This window comes from Notamacropus eugenii, chromosome 3 (assembly GCF_028372415.1).
Source record: "Notamacropus eugenii isolate mMacEug1 chromosome 3, mMacEug1.pri_v2, whole genome shotgun sequence".
Classification (NCBI taxonomy): domain Eukaryota; kingdom Metazoa; phylum Chordata; class Mammalia; order Diprotodontia; family Macropodidae; genus Notamacropus; species Notamacropus eugenii.
This window is the reverse complement of record NC_092874.1, coordinates 267,278,629-267,299,914: the sequence shown is the minus strand read 5'-3', so window position 1 is coordinate 267,299,914 and position 21,286 is coordinate 267,278,629. Positions and strand designations below refer to the sequence as shown.

At 34.8% G+C, this 21,286-nt stretch overlaps 1 protein-coding gene across 2 annotated transcripts; it reads right to left on the bottom strand.

Annotated features, from left to right (window-relative positions):
- Positions 1-622: 622 nt before the first annotated feature.
- On the bottom strand, positions 623-20,393 carry NTS (neurotensin). 2 transcript variants are annotated; one of them, XM_072650425.1, is made up of 5 exons: positions 19,945-20,136; positions 17,033-17,094; positions 8,737-8,958; positions 2,819-2,893; positions 623-985 (listed from the first exon to the last, which is right to left on the bottom strand). In XM_072650425.1, the coding sequence occupies exons 1-5, from the start codon at positions 20,015-20,017 to the stop codon at positions 833-835; spliced, it is 585 nt and encodes a 194-aa protein (XP_072506526.1). In that variant the 5' UTR covers positions 20,018-20,136; the 3' UTR covers positions 623-832. The 2 variants fall into 2 exon arrangements, with proteins under 2 accessions (XP_072506526.1, XP_072506527.1); XM_072650426.1 differs by lacking the exon at positions 2,819-2,893 and having other exon boundaries at positions 19,945-20,393.
- Between the last annotated feature and the right edge of the window lie 893 nt (positions 20,394-21,286).

The following is a 21,286-nucleotide window of genomic DNA, read 5'->3' as shown; positions in this document are numbered from 1 at the left end:
ATCCGATCAAAACGACCGGTACCTACATTACCTACCCCCCCTAACCCTTCCCCCCGCCAACACACACCAAAGAAAGATGCCAGTGATTGGATAGTGGCATGGAATAGGAAAGAGGAGGGGACGGAATGAAGAAATACTTTTAAAAAAGTGACTTCTCTGAGACTTGCGGATCTGATGACTTGAATCACTTGATGACCTACAAATTATCTTTTCCAGAAAGCTTTTTTTTCAATCAAAAGATCGTTCATTGAAATATAAATAATTATTCAAAAATTTTCCTGAGTCTTATTTCTCTAAGACCATCACTCTTTATCTAAGCATCTTGCAGATTCAAAATGGTTACAGGAAGATAGAATTTTCCTCTTTTCACTAATGCATTCAATATGTTTATCAGCTGTCCTGGTTTACTTGGCTATCAATGGCGTATATACCCTAAGCTTATATACCTCAAGACCCAAGTAGAAGTCAAGGGATTTCATTTTAACACTGGAAGAAATTTCGTATAACTTATTATAGAAAATATTTTCAATGATTAATTTCAATAATTCAAATGGTTTTCCTGTGAACTCACAAAATAGAATGTTGTCACTAATATTTAATAGATTTTGTTATACACGATACATCATGCTTAGAAGTGAAATTTATTTGGAATGTTTTCTGTCCAATTCTTTTAATTTAAAAAAAAATCACATTCAAGAAGCCACAATTGCATAAGAGACAAAAAAGATTCTGTTTTTTTCATAGAACTTTCACACTGATATGCTTGTATGTTTAATTAAAAGAAGCATGAAGCACAATTAATCATAAACTAAATTAATATTTTTTCCCCTTCTCAATAGTAGGAAGAACTCCTTTTGAGTATGTAGGGTCTTCTAGCTTTATTCACATGGAGTTGCCTCTTCAGGATATAAGGGGTTTTCCTTTTCATTACTTCTTCTTTCTCACGGTTCAGATTTCCAGAATCAAGAACATCTTCTTGGAGTAGCTGTAATACATACAGAATCCGAATGAATCAGGGATAGATAATTATAATTCCTCATACTTACATACTGCATTATAGTCCACAAGCTCCTTTCATTTAGTGGAGAGAGTGCTAAACCTGGAATGAAATCAGAAGGGTCCAAGTTCAAATGTGACTTCAGATACTTACTGATTGTATTACCCTACCCTATTACTTTACCTCTGCCTGCCTCCGTTTCCTCATCTGTAAAATGAGGATAAAGATAGCACCTACCTTCCAGGGTTGTTGCAAGTGAAAAGTGAGGTACTAATTGTAAAACATTTTTTCAAACTTTAAAGAGCTATATCAATGTTAATGTCCCTTAAAATAACCCTACTTTTAAAACTAAGGAAACAAAGAAGCTAAAAGGCTTGAATCAAAGTCACATGATGGGATGGGGAGTGGTTGGACTAGAACACAAGACTCTTGACTGGTAATAATATTCTTCCGGCTGAACCCATTACCCTTGTACTTTATGGTGAGTTCTGTGTAGCTCATGTACATTAGAGACATGCCCAGTGAATCTCAAAGGATCTTAGAATGTTTTTCATCTTCTTTTAATTTGCATCACTAGTCCAATACAAAAGAGAATGAAGTTCAGGAACTTGTCTTCCAATCATTCTAGTCAGTTTCTGACAAGACTAGAAAGTCATCCCATGGACAAAAAATAAATAAAGGAAAGGTATGAAATTCTATATCAGTTATGGAAATAATCTGAGGGTTCTATGTTGCTCTAAGGCCAACTCAATGTAACTATGGTATCCAAGAATAAGATCAATCTTTTGGGGTTTTTTGTTTTTGTTTTTTACAAGAGTAATCACAAATTTTTAGGACATCCTAGAACTTAGATTCCTATGATCACTCCAAATCATTCTAAATTCACGTCTCAGGGATTGATCTAGAAAAAAAAGAAAACTGGGCAGGGAAGTTGGACTTGGAATAAGAATGAGGAAAATGGATAATACTTCCTCAGTGCAGGGCCTTTTCTCTTTTTTACTGGTATGCTGGACATCTAAGACAATACTACAAGCCTGCGTTAGAAGACCTGAATAAATGTTTCTTGAATTGGATATGTTGAATAAGGCATCTCTCCTGTCTATAATTAAAGTCAGTAGCACAGCACTGATTTTGGTGCTGGTTTTGTTTTGTCTTGTTTTGTTTTTTCTGTCAAAATTGATGTCACCCTAGCTTCCAGTTATCTCATATATGCTATGCATTCCAGGTAAGGCCTGCTTCATGTTTCCATACATGACCTCTCCATGTATGTATTATTTCCCTCCAGTAGAACATAAGCATCCTGAGGACATGGTCCTTTTATCTTTGTTTCCACAGGATCTAACACAGTGCCTAGAAACCAATAAATGTTTGATAATTTTAACAATTTTATGTGAATTGGATGGAATGGAATTCTATGGATTCATGCCTCTTGGCCCAGTACAAAACAGAATGAAAGTATCTATTCTGAGAAAAGAGGGAGGATAAATGAGGAAACAAGGTCAGCCAGGCATGGCCTATTCTTAATAAAGCTATGTTTGTTTCTAATGATGATTGCTGACTTCTGAATATATTATTTTCATTCTTTTAATTGGAATATGATAGAAATTTGTCAAGAATCAAAATCTAACTCCTTGGCTTCTGCTTTGCAGACCATTTACTAGCACTTCTTTTAGTCTTTGGAAACTCCATCTATTTACCAGGACATTTTTTTCATAACTAGAATCAATAATCACACCTGCTAGTCCATAACAATACCCTAAGTTGTTATTTGTCTAGAGCTAATGACTTAAACTCTTTGAGAGCAGCCAGGTTCTCCCTTACCATCTCATTTATCTTCGGTTTCACCTCCCTGTCAATCATTTTTGTTCTATCATCCCCAGTCCAAAGATCATCCTCCTTGGAAAGAAAATAAGCAAAATAAGTTTTGAGTGGTTCATCCTTCTCACTATCATCCATTACCAACATCCCATTCACCTTGAACAATCATTCTATCTCTTTCATTCTGCTCTTGGCCCCAGCATAGTTAAAGATCCATTTTCTATGATCCCAAATTTTCATCTCAAATATAAGGCCATTCTGAATGTTTGCTTCAGACATAATTCTTATAAAACTATGCTATATTTTAGTACTCATCTTCATGTATCTCTTTTTGTTTGAATCTTATATACACATATTTAAAAATTAGTAGTTAATGAGTTTAAATGTTTAGGTAGTGCCTGTGTTTCCCTCATCATGGAAGTTCTTTCTCATAGTGTCTTCATAATATCATTCTCAGAAACTCTCATGCCTCAAAAAATATTAGACCATTGGATGCTACATCCTTTCTCTGAACCATTTCCAATCACCTCTCTCCAAATCTAAAGTGAACATCAAATTATGTCTGATGCTATTCTCTGTCTAAGACTTCATGAGAAATTTGTCACCTGCCTCCAAGTTGGCAGCTGATTCAATTACAGAAGAAAAAAAATTTTTCTTTGATGATTAGAAATAGGTTCAGAATAGCAGTTCTCCCATATACATCCATTAGAAAGAGGAGATAAAGTCATACTTTTTTTTTTGCTTTCCTGCTGCTAGCAGGGCAGGGGTTAACCTCTAGCACATGTCAAGAGAGTTGAAGTTCCTAATTGCTTCTGAATCATACCTCCACATCAGGTATATGGCATTTCATAAACTACTCATAAATTCCCCCTTCTTTCTAAGGGTATTGAGAAATATTTTGAGAACAATATTCCTTCCATTTCTCTCTCCATTGATCCTCACCCAAATGTTTTAAATTGAACTTGCTTTTCAGGTTCCTATATTTTCTCATATGTCTGTATCTTCTGAATACATAATGATATTCTAACTGATAAATTTACCTATTGTTTCTCTTGAATAAAGTATATACCTTCCTGGAATTTTATTCTCATCATTAGTCACATCTTACCATGTCTCAGTGATGCCTGTGAGTTCAAATTTACCTTATTGTGTTAGGAGCTCTCATCGCTTTGCTTAGTATTCATAGTTCATGTCTTTTTTTTTTTTTTAATATAAGCATCGCATTCTATGGTTTTTGTTGCTGATTCTTTTCTTATGTGCATTATATTGCTTTTCCTGTTAGTTTTACCATGTTATAACTGCTCATTAAATTTGGGAAATCTATATGGAATTTTCTCCTTGCCCCTTCCTTTCTATCCACTTCATAAAAATCCAGGAGTGCTTTTACTAGTCCTTATTACATAGTCGCCAAAACAAGTAAATAAATTCTAGAACATATTTTGTACATTATCTTAATTATTCTTATACACAGATTAATTCTTATGCAAGATAGTAAGCATAGTAATAGTAGTAGTAGTAATAGTAGTAGTAGTAGTAGTAGTAGTAGTAGTAGTAGTAGTAGTAGTAGTAGTAGTAGTAGTAGTAGCAGCAGTGGTAGGAGTAGGAGTAGGAGTAGGAGTAGTAGGAGTAGGAGTAGGAGTAGGAGTAGTGATGGTGGTGGTGGTGGTGGTGGTGGTAGTGATAGTAATAGTGAGATTTTAATAGTCTGCAAAGAACTTTACATTTATTAATTTATTTGATCCTCACAGCAACACTGTGAGTTAGATGCTTTTTAATCCCCATTACTCTGATGAAAAAACTAAAGCAGATGTCAAGTGATTTTACTAGGGTCATCACATAGCTCAAGTGTCTGAGGCAAGATTTAAACTCAGGTCTTTCCAGGTCCAAGTTCCACACCCTATACTCTCTACCATTAAACTGCCTTTATAAATAAACAAAGGAGCAAATAAATATATACTGGATGAAGAAATGTGTGTGTTTGTCCTTCGTTGCCGAAGAAGATCATGCCATCAGAGAAATAATGACATGACTTGCACTTGACATTATTTTGAGTGAGGGAGGGCTGCGTAGGTCACCAGCCTCACTTCTCCTCCAGAGCTATCTGAATCCAGTGACCAGATTTTCATCAGGATGACTGGAGATGACCCAGAATGAGGCAATTGGGGTTAAGTGGCGTGCCCAAGGTCACACAGCTAGTGAGTGTCAAGTGTCTGAGGTGAGATTTGAACTCAGGTCCTCTTGACTCTTGCACTTGTGCTCTATGCACTACACCACCTAGCTGCTCCATGGATGAAGAAATGGATGTTTATTAAAAGGAGTAGGGAAGAATTGGTAGTCTAGAGCAGTTTTGCCTTAGTTCAACAATGGTAATTATATGTAACTTTTGGTAAGCAGTGGTAATTCAAAGGGCATAGAATTTTTTTCTCCTCCTGTTCTTCATTAGTGAGAGGTGAATAAGTTCAAATAAATGAACAGCTCTCTAAGTCTTTGCTCCCAGTATTCTAATTCTTGTATTGATATGTGTCTTTTTATAATCTAAACAACTTTCATTTAATGGTCTTTTTTTTTTAATGTGCTCAGTTGGTGGTGCTATCCCAGAAGCATCTACCATACTTCCCAACTCAGAAAACCTGAAAATTAATTCAGCATCTAAAGGATGTTCTTCCTATATGCTATTCATGGTTATTAACTAACCACTGTGTTCCTATCTTGGAAGCAATGAGCTGAGATTGGAGCATACTAGCTTTACAATGATTAATTGGTAACCCAAGAGAGTTATGGAATCTCCATACTAAATCTTGATGGGAAAAAGCCACTATGCATGGCTTATACTTTAATGGCACTCTGAATACTTATTTGGATGATATGAACTTTCAATATTTTACAGATAGAAATTTTAAAAAGCATTTTAGAAAATATATTTTCAGTTGCTTGCCTAATTTAGGATGAGATTTAGTCAAACATCTGTATGTCTGACAAATTTTGAGTTCACTTCATTGTCAGTAAATGATGATAAAATTTAAATGATGCCACTGCACAAAATCTTGAAGTAATAGATTTCAATCTGCTGTTACTCTCTATGAAGGAAGTAAAAAGAAAAAAAAACTATTTCCAAATCTTTAGTTATTCTATACAAAGTTCATAACTACTTTCACCATGCCTTCCATGTTATAGTTTATTTTTAAATCATTCAAATCATTCAAAAGCTACTACTTCACAGTATTTGTTTCCTTGTGTGATATATTATACATCATAATATGTCTGATATGAAAAATTATGTCTTCCTTTTCATCTTTTTGGGGTAGGATGGAAGAGTATTTTGCAGGAAAAAGAAGTATTCATTCTATCTTGTTATTTGCCTGTTGTACCCATAAGAATCTTATCCTTCATCAACAATAGAATGTCATAGAATGGAGAAAGAAAACTGGTGAGCCATGAAATTAAGAAGACCCACTGGTTTCTTTTCTTGCTGTAGAATCAGAAGCAAGTCAGCTAATTTCTCAGTACCCTAGACAACGCCCTAAGACTATACATTTCAAAGAAGTTGTTGATCTGTATCTATAAAGAGAGTTAAGACAATACTAGGAGTCCCCACCACCACCAAAAAATAAAATAAAATAAAATAAAATAAAATTCTGGATCCCCTAGCCTTGTTCTCCCTTTCCTCCCCCATGATTTGCAAAAACAAGATTTTTGTTTAAAGGACTATGGAAATTGAACATACTTTGAATCAAGGAATGACTGAGTACACTGGCAAAATGAAAATTAATCATGTCTACAGATTTTCTTCCTAAAAATTTCTGCTCAGTATGCCTTAATGGGAACACTGAAGTCATCCTTCTATATCTTTCCTATTTCTCTCTGTGACAGATTGGGAAAATTACTAATGATAGTCTACTGTGAATACTGTGATCAATATAAAACTCAGATATGAAAAATGAAGGACAGTCATCACAGCTGTCAACCTGAAAGACTATATAAGTCTATAGAAAGAATTTTTAAAAAAATGTTTATTTTACTTGCCAGGATTTTATTTCCCCACAGCACTGAAATAAATTCACTAAATATTTATTAAGCACTTCCTTTGTGGAGAGCGAGAGGCAACATGGTTTAGACTAGAGGGAGCCTCTCTCAGAGCCAGGAAGACATTGGGTCAAGATCTGCAGCTGATAAATACTGACCCAGTGAGCCTGGTTAATCTGCTAATCCTCTCAATGTCTAAGGCAATTAAAACTAGACGTTACAGGGAAGGTGCTAATCTACTTTGGCAGAGGGAAACCCTCACTGGGAGTTCCCTATTTCAGCAATGAAATTATGTGCATACAAAGCTCAATGTGCTAGGTCGGGGGAGGGGGCCAACTCCCACCACCAAGTAGCTTACATTCTACTGATCTTCGATGCTATGTCCTTCCAAGACATCAAGCTGGTCCCAAACTAGTCCACTTAGTTAGCTAAAATATGAAGAGGAATCCCTTCACACCCTCAGTGGACATTAGACAGTCCTTCATGATAGATTATTCGTTAGCATCCTTGAAATAAAATTCAGAGAATATCTATTCTCAGAATAGGAGGAAAAATAACATTAAGAATAATGAGAGTTAACGTTTGTGTAGCAATTTATGGTTTGAAAAATACACACCATACACACACATACGTGCAAATATGTTCTCATTTGAGACTCACAATCACCTTTTGAGATGGGCACCATTATCACTCCCATTTTATATATGTGGAAACTGAGGCCCGGAGAGGTTGTACTTTTGTCAGGATCACAACAAAGTATCTGAAGTAGAATTTGAACTCAGGACTTGCTGGCTAAAAATCTTTTGCTGTATTTACTATGGAGATATTCCATATGCTATAAGGCAAGGAAACTGTTCTATCTATGGCTAAGAAAGATTCTAGCCTTCAAATGATTTGTTCTGGACATGCTATAACAAGTTAACTTATATCTCTGTAGATATACTTCATAATCAAAAGCATCTAGTTAACATCTCCAAATGATACATTTCATGTAGGAATAATTAAATAATGATATTTTATAGCTACTGATTTACTAACTTAATGAGAGAATTTATTTTTCCTCATGCAACAAACTATTATTTCTGTAGATCCTTTCTTATTATAAGCAAATTTAAATTAGAATTTTATATTATATGATTATATATTCTATCTTATTATAAGCAAATTTAAAAATGGATTCTTCTTTCCAGTCATCCATGATTATATTTCCTTGCAGTAACTCTGGCTTCCTCTTTATCCTGAGCTCCTAATCTGATGAACATTGACTCAGTCCATGGGGACTGAGCTGTGTTAACCATCAAGTCAAAAATAGTCTGAGGTTAAGAAATTATGTGTTTTATTTTTGCACCATTCTGTTAGTTTTGGAAGACACTTATTTAGACATGTCCATGCAGTTCTGAAAACAGTATTTTATCACTGAGTTGTAGTGGGGTTGCTGAAAGCAAATGAAATCCATATCAGCGGAAATAAGATATATTATTTTGAGATGCACCGACTGCTACTCAAATTGTACTAGTCTAATAAATTCTTATAACAACTGAAAAAGTGTGAAGTTATTGATAAATGACCAAGATTGATTTCATGGTTTTTGACAAAAATCTAAATATCTTGAACCTCTTAAGACTCTTTGGATATCAAAAAAAGTTCTTCTTTGAATTTGAATTAAGTAAATGTATATGAATTAAATTTCCATTAAAGCATATCTTCCTTCTAAACTTGGAGGGAAATATTTTACTCAACCCCAAATATTTGAAAAGACTGATGGTTCCTCACTTGGGAATCTAGATCATTCATTTCCAACATTTGTGAGTCTTGCACTTGTCAAGATTGGGGGGAAATCAATAGAAATCGTCACTGAACCAGTATAACAAAAACTAGATTTACATCCAGTGTCTTACCTCCCAATGTTGAAAAGCTCTGCTCTGACAGATTTTCTGGAGCTGATAGATGGTCAGCATCGCTTCCAAGTTAAAGCCTTCTAAAGTTGAGAACTGCCTTCTCATGACAAACCCATCTTCAGCAGTCTCTCCCGTTTCTTCAGCTTGGCTGTTTAAGTTATTAACAAGGTTGCACACATTCAGCAGGGTCATTTTCCAATGAGGAAATCTTGCTTTGCTGATCTGTGATAGGCAAAAGAATATATAAAACTGTAGACCCCATCTTCAAATAGGGTTTACAACTGAGATATGAATAAATTAGTGATAGAACCAAGCTTGAAATTTTAAACAAACTACTATTTTTTATATTAGATTCTGTGTTTAAAAATCACAACTGCTGGGTTACCACATATAATGAGCTAGAAAGGACCTTAAAAATCATCTTCTCAGTCCGGAACACTCATTTTTACTAGAGGACACATATGCAATACTGATCAAAAAGTGTTGATAAACAAGGACACGATTAATTTTTTATCTCCTGCAGTCTTTCTAAAAAAATATTACCTGAAGATTTTTCTAAAGTTATGATTACATGAGAATATATTTTGAAATGCGTCTACTTTTACATTTTAGAAACTTAATGTCAATTAGTCATTTAGCAACTACATTTTAATATTCAGATAAAAAGAAAGAAAAAAGTGTAGTTCCAAAGACTGTTGTCATTCCCTGAAATCTAAAATTATCAACTGTGTTGTGAGATATGAAGAGGAATGGCAAAGTAGAGGATTGACCTATAGGATTCTAGAGTATTTTAAATAGAAAACAGTAGTAGTAACAAATTAATAATGTTATTATAACAGCAACAGCAACAACTAGCACTTCACATATATTCTCATTTGAGCATCATAATAGCCTGAGAAGTCAAGTACTACAGATAGTATCACTCCCATTTTATAGATGAGGAAACTGAGATTCACAGAGACATTAAGTGACTTGAGAGGCAGCTAAGTGGTGTCATAGTGCAGAGGATTGGGCCCGGAACCAGGAAGAATTGAATATAAATCTGGTTGCAGACACGTGCTAACTATGTGACACTGAGCAAGTTGCTTAACCCCCCAACTGCCTCAGTTTACACATCTGTAAAGGGTGGGGGTAATAATGACACCTACCTTTCAGGGTTATTGTAGAATAAAATGAGATAATATTTATACATTATTTTGCAAACTTTAAAACACCATTTAAATGCTACCTATGTACCATGGACCTACAACAAGCAGGCGTCAGAGCTAAAATCAGAAGGCAGGTCTTCTTGATTCTGAGTCCAGCCCTCTATCTACTAAATATAGAAAAGGAAAGGTATTGGAACTTGAGAGTCCCTGAGCTAACTCCTTACTCCTGAACTACAATCTCTAATCCTATGACCCTAGGAGGTCACCTGCATGCAAAAACAGCATGGCATCATAGAGAGAGAAGCTTCCTGGGAGGAATTAAGACCTCCAGGATCAATCCCTCCCTCTGACATTTCCCAGCTGTGTATCCCTGAATAGATCCCTTAAACTTTCAGTGTTCAAGGCATCTTTCTAAGACAAGAAATTGAAGAGACAATGGGGACCTAAATAGGTAGAAAGTTTCCTGACCTGGGAATTCCCAAGTCTAGCCCTGATCTTAAGATCCTATGAATATTAGTAATAGCACAAGTATTAGTAAGTATGAATGCTATTAATTATTCCATTAACCATTAATAATATTGACAGGATCAACCATTCTCACTGCCTTGTAGAAAGCTTACTAAAGAAGGAGATGCAAAATGGAACTGTGTTAAATGTGTGTTTATTTTTTTTTAGCATAATGTAGTATTAGAGACATGAACAGAGTACAATATGTGTTCCTTAATCCTCAATTACCTTCAGAATAAACAGTAATGCTACAAACAAATCCTCGCCCTGAGCTTCTTCAGTAAATCAGGTCTTGCAAAAGAGATAAGGTACAGTTAGAAAAATAGATGTTATTGTTTTATTATTTAGTCACTACAAATTCATGCATCATTTTTAAAGTGACAGCCTCTCATTTTCTGTACCTTCTAGTAGGTAATAAAAGCATGTATTTAGAAGAAAATGCTGACAAGGTCAACAGAATGATTATGTGCACAAAATTCAAAGAGTCTGGAACTAAGGAAATATTTTTAAAAACCCTCAGAAATGTTCCATTGCACATTCTAGTCCCACATCTAAAGGATTAATCCAGCTTGATTCAACTGAACAAATACTTTTTAAGCACATGCGATGGGCAAAATGCTATGCCCAATCTGGGGGATGTAATCATTTTAAAAGACAGCCTTCTATCCTCTCAAGGAGACCCATTCTACTTTATTGCCATGATAATGGTAGATAAGAGCTAAGGGCATTATAAGAACATCCCTGGTAGCTGAAGGACTGTGAGCAGCTAGGTGCTGTAGGTGGCACAGTGGATAGAGCTCCAGGCCTGGAGTCAGGAAGACCTGAGTTCAAATCCAGCCTCAGACACTTAATAGGTGTGTGATCCTGAGCAAATCACTTAGCCCTGTTTGCCTCAGTTTCCTCACCTGTAAAATGAGCTGGAGAAAGAAGCTGCAAACCACTCTAGCATCTTTGCCAAGAGAAAAAAATGGGGTCACAAAGAATCAGACGGTACTGAAAAAAGACAGCAAAAACTGAAGGACTATCTCCATGAAAGGAGATCTCATTATTTTGTATAGTATCAATACTTTATCTGTTCTAAGTGCTTGCAATGATCAACTATCCTTGTTTAAATAGCTTTAAAAATTACTGTGAATAAACTATTTAAGGAAGTGACTTAACTCCCTGTCTAGTTGGTCCCCATTACACCTTAATTATAGATATTACTGGTTTTGTGGTTAGTTCTTCTCTATAATCAGTCAAAAGCAGGAAACAAGAGTAGAGCTTTAAAATAAACAATTAAAATTAAAAAAAGTCATCCTTTCCAAACTACATTTTAAAATTTTAATTGTTCTAGGAAAGCTCAGAATGCACATAGGGCTATCTTCTAGAGGACATGAAATTATTCCTGGTTTTGGAAGGTCTACCTTGCACCTTAAAAACTGATGTAGGTGAAGATGACAAATGGTTATTATCCTAAGGGAATAGAAGCTCTCTGAGCCCAGACAGTGCTTCATTTTGGTCTTTCTTTTCCCGTCTGTTTCCTGGCACTTCGTGGACACTTGATAAATATCTCTTGAATTCAGTTATTGAAATAGTATAACCCTAAGTGCTCTCATTTGCACCTGGTTTTTGTATTACCTACTGATCCTGTGATCCTGTGCAAGTCTTTCAGCCTCAGTTTATTCCTCTGTAAAAATGGGAATGGAACAGGCAAACCATTCCAGTATCTTGGCCCCACTGGGGTCATGAAGAGTCAGATATGATTGAAACAATGGAATAACAACAAAAATGGAAATGACAAACAGGCTATCATAGAGGATAGGATGCTGGCCTTGGATTAGGGGGACTTTCTGCCTCTGATCCATCTTTGATGTATGATTGTAGGCAAGCAATTTACTTTCTCAGTACCCCAAGAATAAAGTAGGTATATATCATATACATGGGAAAATGATAGTTTTAGTACAAAATGGGGGAGAGGAAAGGGAAGAGGGGATGGAGAACATGTTAGGAAGAATTTGATTGTCAGTAATTTTAAAAAGCTCTTATTTTAACAATCTTCATACATTTTCAGAATCCTCCTGGTACTTTTAGGTCACTTTCTGATACTAGGGGTTAAGTATATTTTGTTTTAATCACTAGTCTATTCTAATACCTTATCCCTCAATCTAATGAGACTTTATTAGGTATTTCATGCAGATGACATGAATAGGATATTCATAAATTTGTAAGGATAGGAGATATTGAAAATGAAATTAATTCCTTTGAAAAATGCCTACTTCACTAACAGCTGCCTGGAAGTAAGCAAAATATAAATTTTAATGGCAGTCTTCTTGGATTTGATTTTAAATATGTCTGGCTTATATATCTATTTGCATGGAGGTCAAACAATTGTTTTCTAGATTTAAAATATCAGTTTAATAGTTCAATTATCTTTTCAAATATATAGGGAGGGTTTCATGGTATGTAAAATGAGTTTTCCTTCCTTACCTCCCTTTCCACTTTAATATCTCCTGCTAACCATTGTTATTTCAACCAAAGTGTTTGTTTCTTTTTCATTTCCCTGCTCAGGATGGAGCCATCATATAGCCTCCTTTTCCAACTTCATAATATTGATGCATGCCTTGGTAATTACAAATTTCGATTAGACACATTGAAAACCTCTTTCCTCTTTCCCTCCTCCAAAAAATAAAAAAGGTTTTCATTAAGCCAATTTAGAGCTATAATTTAGGTTAACAAGAAACATGGGATAGAGATATTTTTGGTTTTTATCAAAATGTTTCCTGATGGAATAAATTTGAATGGTGCCTTTTCATTTGTTCAAATAAGCAATTAAGCATCTCTTTAGCCACAGATTTGCCTGAAGACCAAAAACATAACAAAACAAACAATAGCAACCAAAGCAGTTAACAAATAACCCTTTAAATACAAAATTAGGTCTATGAAAATTAACATGGCCAGTGTCCATTCTCCTTGAAAGATAGTTCCATGTAAGTAGTATTGGTAAAAAGAAAAAAAAAAAAACTTCATGATCAACAAAATGAAAGAGTTCAATCATATGATCTCTAAGATACTTAATATTCTATAAGTCTTCCATAATAGAAGAAAAAGAAATAGAAAACAAAGTAAAAAAATTCATAGTATTGTATTACATTCAATTGAATTTATTTATTAAGTTCCTATTATGTGACTTTGCTAGTTTCTAGGGATACAAAAGGTATAGGAAAGCTCATCTCCTCAACAAGTTTACTTGCAACGGATTTTTGAAGTCATATAATTCAACTTTCTCCTTTTATAGGTGAAGAAACTGAGGTCCAGAGAGGTGAAATGAATCATTCTCCATTCTTTCATTCTCAGACTAATATGCCCCACTAAATGAAAGGTTAAGTAATAAATGATAATAATTATGATAATAATAAATATTCATTTATTTGTATTGTATTTTAAGGTTCACAAAAGTCTTTATAAATATTATTTTATTATCCCAATATCTGGAAGATAGATGCTATTATTATCATCCCCATTTTATAGATGAGGAAGCTGAATCCAACAGGTTCAGTGACTTGCTAAGGATCTAGTCATATAAGTAGTCAGTTTCTGAGGTCACATTTGAACTCAGGTCTTCCTGACTGCAGCACTGTGGTACCACCTATTTCCCTCAAGATCAGAGGATCATAGGTTTAGAGCTGGAAAGGAAATGTCTTCAGAGACTATTTAGTAAAATCCCTCCACCATTCAACCTTCTGCTGGATCAATATCACTCACTATAAGGAATTCAGTATAAGGACATGGAATTAAGTGGAAATATATTCCTCTGAATTTATCTAGTCATATCAATTAGATGTAATCCAAAATTTATATTTGCTATACTGTCTCTGAGGGATTTCAATTGAATTTCTCTGAGAAAGTACAGAGGAACAAATAATTGACCATTTTTAAGCTGGAGAGAAGTTCTGCTTATGAAGTCAAGGACTCACAGATCAAATGAAGAGATCTGACAGACACCAAACATTCCCCTGTGTGGGACAGAGGATGTCAGAAAATCTTGAGCATGAATCCTGATACTAACTATATAACTCTGGACAAGTCATTTAACCTCCATTTGTCTCAGTTTCCTCATTTGTAAAATGGGGATAATAACTGTCTATCTCCCAGGATTACCATGAGGTTAAATGAGATAATGTTGCAAAGTGCTTTGAAAAACTTAACTCACAATATAAATGTTAGCCATTACTTACTATTATTACTTGTTTTAAAAATCTTTAGCCTTTCAAATCCTGAATTTCATATCACATCATGAGTGCTTTTGGCACCAAGAGACCTGAGAGATGCTCTGGACTGGATTATGAGCCTAATATATGGAGGGCACACCCTCACTAAATCACCCAGAAAGAATAATATTAGTATTAAATCAGTACTTCAGAGTCCTACCTGCTTTGGTCTCAGAATTCGATCCCCTGGTATCAAATGCCTTAGGTTTTGACCATAAGCAACCCTCATGACCAAATCCATATTGTGTCATAATACTGAGAATTATTAGTTTTGTCCTCCTTGAAAGGATATTAGTAATCAGGTGTTGATGCACATATAATCCAGTAGTCAATATTGCTGTGCTCAGGTCCCATACACTAAGCATACCCTAACTGTAATGCACCTCCAGTATAGATTCCTAGAGGGCAGGAACTTGTGTACTTAACACTGACACATAGTAGGTGCTCAACAAATGCTGTTTGACTGGTTCAGATCTGGCACCATCTTCTTCAGGAAATCTCTATGATTCCTACCTCCACCCAGTTAATATTTGTCTCTCTTGTATCAATTGTCCTTGCACTATACTATATGTATGTGTGTATACACATATACACACATACATATATATGTGTGTTTATGTATGTATCTATGGGTATGTATGTGTCTGTGTGTGTGTATATATATATATACACACATACACAGAGATGAACATAGATGCATATATGTGTGTATACACACACTTTGTGAACCTATTGGCTTCCCCCCCTCAAAAAAATAAGCCATTAAAGAGTAGAGGTTATTTCATTTGTATCTGTTTCTCTTGTGCTTGAAATGGTGCCTGACACATAGAAGGTACTTAATAATTACTTGAAATGAATTGCCTTTCTTACTCAAATATGTCAGGCCCACAGGAAACACCAGTGGTTCTGGTCTACAATGATATGCTGGAATAAGCAATACTCAGTGATGCATGGCCCACTAATAGCACAACAAATTATGTAAGTCGGTAATTATTTTTATTTAATAGAATTAGTATTAACAATTATAATAATAAATCATAGCTAATATATATGTATGGTGTTTATTATCTGTCAGGCACTGTGCTAGGCACTTTAGAAATGCTATCTCATTTGATCCTCACAGTAACCCTGGGAGGTAGGTGCCATTATTATCTTCATTTTACAGATGAGGAAACTGAGGCAAATAAAAGTTAAGTGCTTTGTCCAGGTTACACAACCAGGCTGAGGTCAGATTTGAACTCAGGTCTTCCTGATACCAAGCCCAACATATTAACCACTGTGTAAGCTAGCTGCCTCAAGATTTAATAATATATTTAGCATAAATAATATTTATCACTTAGAAATGGAATAGTTTCTCATGTATTAATGATTCACCAAGCATTTATTAAGTTCTTATTGTGTACCAGACCCTAATTCAGGAGGTTTGTCAATTGATTGATCTAGAAGAAGTAGTATAAAATCAGAGAACCTATTTTTTTGGGTTGGTTTTTTTTGTTATTACTGCCTACTACTTCCCCTCTCTGTGACCTTGGACAGGTCAGTTATTCTCTCCTAGATCTCAATATCCTCAACTTGAAAATGGTTAGGTTTGATGATCCCTTAGCTCCTTTTCAATTTTAGATGAATGTTCTATTGGGTTCAGATTCTGACTCTTGTCTACCTGCATAACTGGGGTAAGTTCTGTTTCCCCTCTGAATCTTAGTATTCTCATGTCATCTTCTCATCTGTCATCAATTCAGTAGACTCAGTGACTTCTAAGCATCCTTCAAGAAGATTCTAAGGAACTTATAAACAAACAGTTCTTGTCAAGCTCCATTAATGTGTCAACAAGAAAGCTAAACATGTATGACTTGAACTGTTGTTGAATTGCCAATTATTGATGGAGACACAGTACTGGTATCGTACTTCTGTTATTCTCTATTCAATTTCTGTTTCACTCTGCCATGATATCTCCTCCCATTATTCATCATCTTTTATTCTGAAGATATGTAAGTCCTTTGTTGTTTCCCTTATACAATCTAAAAATTGTCCAGTTAGTTTCCATTTGAGCATTTAAATTGAAGTCAATAAACCTTTCGTCAAACCTAATCTAATAAGGGTGGAAACACATTTTTCCTTTAGTGACTACACCTCTTTCTCATGAAATCAAATGTGACCTTTTAATTAAAACAACACTCCAATGAGTGAGAGTCATGCTCGGCTTCTTTGTGTCATGTCAACACTTTTGCACTTCCTTTGAACTCAAGGAAAATCTCTCAGAAAAAGGAAATGCTTCAAAATGAACTTTTACATCTAGCCTGGAAACAATTACCATCTGAAAGAGTGACCATGTTCATAATGAAAGGACCTATGTTCAGTAGCCATTGACTAGAGGAAAGAAAAGAGAATTACCTTTGATGTGTACATATTGGTCAATAAATCTGCTTCCAGAGCTTTCATTTCCTCTTCTGAATCTGAAGGGGAAAAAAATAAAAAACACCTGTTTGTCATCAAATAATACTTAACTAGATCATACAGTTTCTATGATCACCTTAGAAAGTTTTGGTTTGGTTTGCTATTAAAAGGCAGGGGCTGAGATTTAAGCAGGGTCTGATTTTCTTCTCTAAATAAGAGAGAGACAGATACACAGAAAGAGAGATAGAAATGGGCAGTAAGATAGAAAAAGAGAGAAGTGGAAACATAATCAGAGCTAGAGAGACAGAGAGACACAGAGAGATAGACATGGAGACAGAGATAGAGAGACAGAGTCAGAGAGATAGAAAGAACAGTTAAAATTACTTTTTTTTTAAGATAATAGGTATTTAAATTAATCAAAACTCTTACTTTAAAAATCTGCATTTAAGATTGTTAAATAAGGCATTAGAATGAAAATATTTCTATAGTACATATTTGGACCATAGATACTGTATATTTCAGTTTTCCTGGAAATATAGCCCTGAATTTGATCCTTACCGGGCACATAAGCCACATCTGAAGACTGTCATTATTCATTTCAAAGGGACCATAGTATCAGAGATCTAGGACTGCAAGGATCCAAATGGTCAGCTAGTCTAAACCTCTAATTTTATAAAAAAGGAGACAGGGGCCTATAAGGTCAAATGTTTAGTCCAAGGTCACACAAGTATTGCAGTGGCAGTGCTGGAATCTAATTCAGGTTTTGATTGTCAATGTACTGACCACATGTGCTGCCTCACCTCTAAATTATACAATTTAAAAATGCATGATGTATTGGTCCAAGAAAAAAGTCTTACAATTAGAACACAGTCCAGTCAACAGTCTGTTGACAACAGCCAACAACTCTTTACTGACCCTTTGAGCAAAAGATACTATGACTTTTCTGAATTCAGTTATTATTTTAGATTTGAGTAAACATTTTGAAGCATTTGGTTTTTTTCCTGTAAGGAAGTGGTAATGGGCATATTCATTGAGGAAATCAAAGTCTAGCCTCATGTGAAATTAGGAAAACAAATTGGCTGAATATTCCTGACATGGACTTGAAAACTAATTTCTATAGTCCTTACAATAACTACTCTATGCTCTCATGATATTTTTAAACAGGTTAATTGACCTCTTTTGAGTAAACTTACAGAGCTCTGTAAAAAATAACTTACTATACTAATTCATCAACATTGTCTTATGTTTTCATTTTAAGAGAAGTTAAATTCAGTGAATAAGTGACTGAGACCTTTTATTTCCTCATATATACACAAAAGGGCTGAACAGATGCATTAAGCTTAGATAAACAATTTGTTAACAGGCTTTACTAGGAGGTGTCACTTTTTCAAGGAGACAGGATTGCTTTCCCTCAGGAATCATATTTTACAGTATTATTTTTTTTCCCTAAAGAAAATAAAGACAAATTCCATAAGCCATCATTAAATGGCCAATCACTAAAATCCATAAATCAGGAATCATTACAGAAGGTAGTTTAAGATATATTGGACCAAGTTCTTAATTAAGCAACAGGCAACCCTTTCATAGATAGTTTTACTATATCTTTCATCACATGTAAATATGTGCTAAGAATGAGTGTATCATATCACAAAATAAAGCTGTATTAAATTAGACCAATTTTTTCTCTAAATGTTAAATCATCATTCTCAAATATTTTATCAATAAGGAAAAGATTTCTTTTTAAAACATCTGTATGTATTTTTCTGTTATAGTAATTTTAAAAATTCAGATAGAAGCCTAACGTAAAGAAGAAGTTAGATTTCATAAGCTCTTTGCCTACGAGCTGTGCAAGGAAAAAAACTGATATCTGAAAATTTGTGCTTTTGAATGCTATAAGCCATCTTCCAATGGGCTATGCTTGAAACCTATAAATTATGGTTCATCTCAGAAGACTGTTTTAGATTTAATGGGCAAAGTGTTTAAGTAATAACCATTGCTTTCAAATATAATTTAACTATATCTTTCATCCCACATATGTGGCAATATCCTATTGCTAAGAATGTCTGAAATTGACATATACTTTCTCAGTTCTTTTTCAAGCTTTACTTCTGCAAACATCTTTTACTAAGGTTCTAAAGCAACATGCACCAGCAAAGCCTTTCCTGTTACCTCTACTCTCAAATACCAAATACATAAGAATATGTCAACTTTATTCTTTCAACTTAAAAAAATAGGGCTACTGATTTTTCCCTAATGTGCTTTTAGTGTCTTCTAAGGCAAACAGAAAAAAAAAAAAAAAAACAACACAACACCACTTTTAAAAAATCCTCTGATATTGGAGGAAGATTGCTCAGTTTTTTAAGATATATAATTATGTATCACAGAGAACAAAATTTATAAGTCTCTCATATCAGATGCAATAATCATTCCTGGTAATCACAAATCAACTTTCAATATTATCCACACATTCACAAATGTTTGTTTAACATTTTGCCCACTGCCAATCATAAAGGAGAGAAAAGCTAAAATCATTAATGAGGATGGTAATTAAGTATCTTAATTTAATGATGAGTGTTTACTTGACTTGACAGGTACTGTCTCTGCACTCTCAAATGGGAAAAAATAGCCTGATTTGCCTTATTCTTTCAGTGTTGGAGTTTCAAAAAGTGTCGAGCAGTATTTTCATCTATCACACTAGCACCAGCTCTGCAGATTTTTAAGAAAATGCTTATGTCTTTCCTTGTCTTCATAGACAAATTAAGCAGGCATTTACACTATATATCCACATGGAACAAAAGCTGAAATAAGTTAAAAATTCTCAGTGGGTGCATTAGTATAGATTGTAGAAAATAATAATTTTACAAAAAAAAAAGATTATTTCTCTCTTAGCAAAGAGCAACTGAGCTTACCTGAGCACAGACTCTGGGAGGTAAAAGCCAGAAACATCATGCAGACCAGTTGAATTTTCATTCCTGCCATCATCCTTTTTAGTCTTCTAGTAAGTAAAGTCCATAAATATTAGAGAGAGCGAGTGAAGCTGCCAATGAGTGACTCTCTCTTTTCCTATTGCTTTCAGCTGACTTTGAAAGTGACTGAACCATGAGGGGAGCTCTGGACAGTTCCCTATATATACATAAGCAGTGGGATGATGTCACAAATATACAGGGATTATCTCTTAGTGAAATGCCCTCCTTTGATTCCTCCCCCCTTTACACTTACTCCTCCCCCTCCCCTTCTGCTTCCCTTCTCCTCCTCCACAGATGAACCTTGATCGAGATTGATGCTATACACTAATTGTATTGCTTTACATTTCCGATATGCTCAGGAGCCATTCAGAACTACTGCCATGTAGAGCAAACTGGACCCCCCAGGCAGGAAACCTGCTAGCAGTTTGGCACCTCTTTTCTACCTATCTCTATCCTCTCCAAAAAGTTTCCTTTTTTTTTTTTTTCTTGGGAGATCACTGGTCCTGAAGTCCCTAGTTTTCAGTCCTAATCTCCAAGCAAAGATGCTAGGGGAATCAGTGACTTTATTTATTTATTTAATGTTAGCAGCACCAGAAATAACAAGAAGACATGCTTGAAAAACAGAACTTATGATCAAGTATTCTCTGGATTTTAGTATTTTTAATAATAACATAGGTTTTAGAGAAATCAGAGGAAAAATAGTCAGAAGGTATGAGATAGACAGAGCATGATACCAAAGGTATGGACGGAGCTGAGATATGGCAAGCATGAAAATATATTAGGAGAGAAAGAAATGAGAGAAAAAAAGAATGAATGTTAATTTTTTGCCTTGATTTTTATGAACATCTCTTGTTTTGAAGCATCTTTTCCCAGTATGTTTTCTCTCACTTTCTCACCCAGATAACCTAACAACATAGAATACAAATCAGTTCAGCAAAAATGAAAAGTCCAAAGGTTTTTAAAATGGAGAATACAGTGGACTTTTCTTCTCCAGTTTATTTGATTTATATGACCAGGTCAATAATTGTCCTTATGGAAGGATGACAAACTGATCTGAGTTCCTGAATTCTAGTTCAATGTCTTGGAAAGCAGATTTTCATCTACATAGAAAAAGTCTCCCAAATTTAGTATATTTATCTAAGAATAGGTAGATAGAGACCCAATATATTATGTTTAGGATCCCAGTAAACTCTGATCAATATTGGTCTCTCCTCTTTCTTAAAGTCAATTACCTATGGCTTGCTTCTGCATCTCTCCTGCTGTTATCCAGTTTTAACTAAGTCTT

Excerpts from the sequence above, each read along its gene's own strand:
- NTS (XM_072650425.1), bottom strand. The coding sequence starts at position 20,017 with ATGATGGCAGGAATGAAAATTCAACTGGTCTGCATGATGTTTCTGGCT. Across the intron at positions 17,095-19,944 it reads CTCCCAGAGTCTGTGCTCAG|ATTCAGAAGAGGAAATGAAA; the intron begins GTAAGCTCAGTT and ends TTTCCCCTTCAG. Across the intron at positions 986-2,818 it reads AACCGAAGATAAATGAGATG|CTACTCCAAGAAGATGTTCT; the intron begins GTAAGGGAGAAC and ends TATGTATTACAG.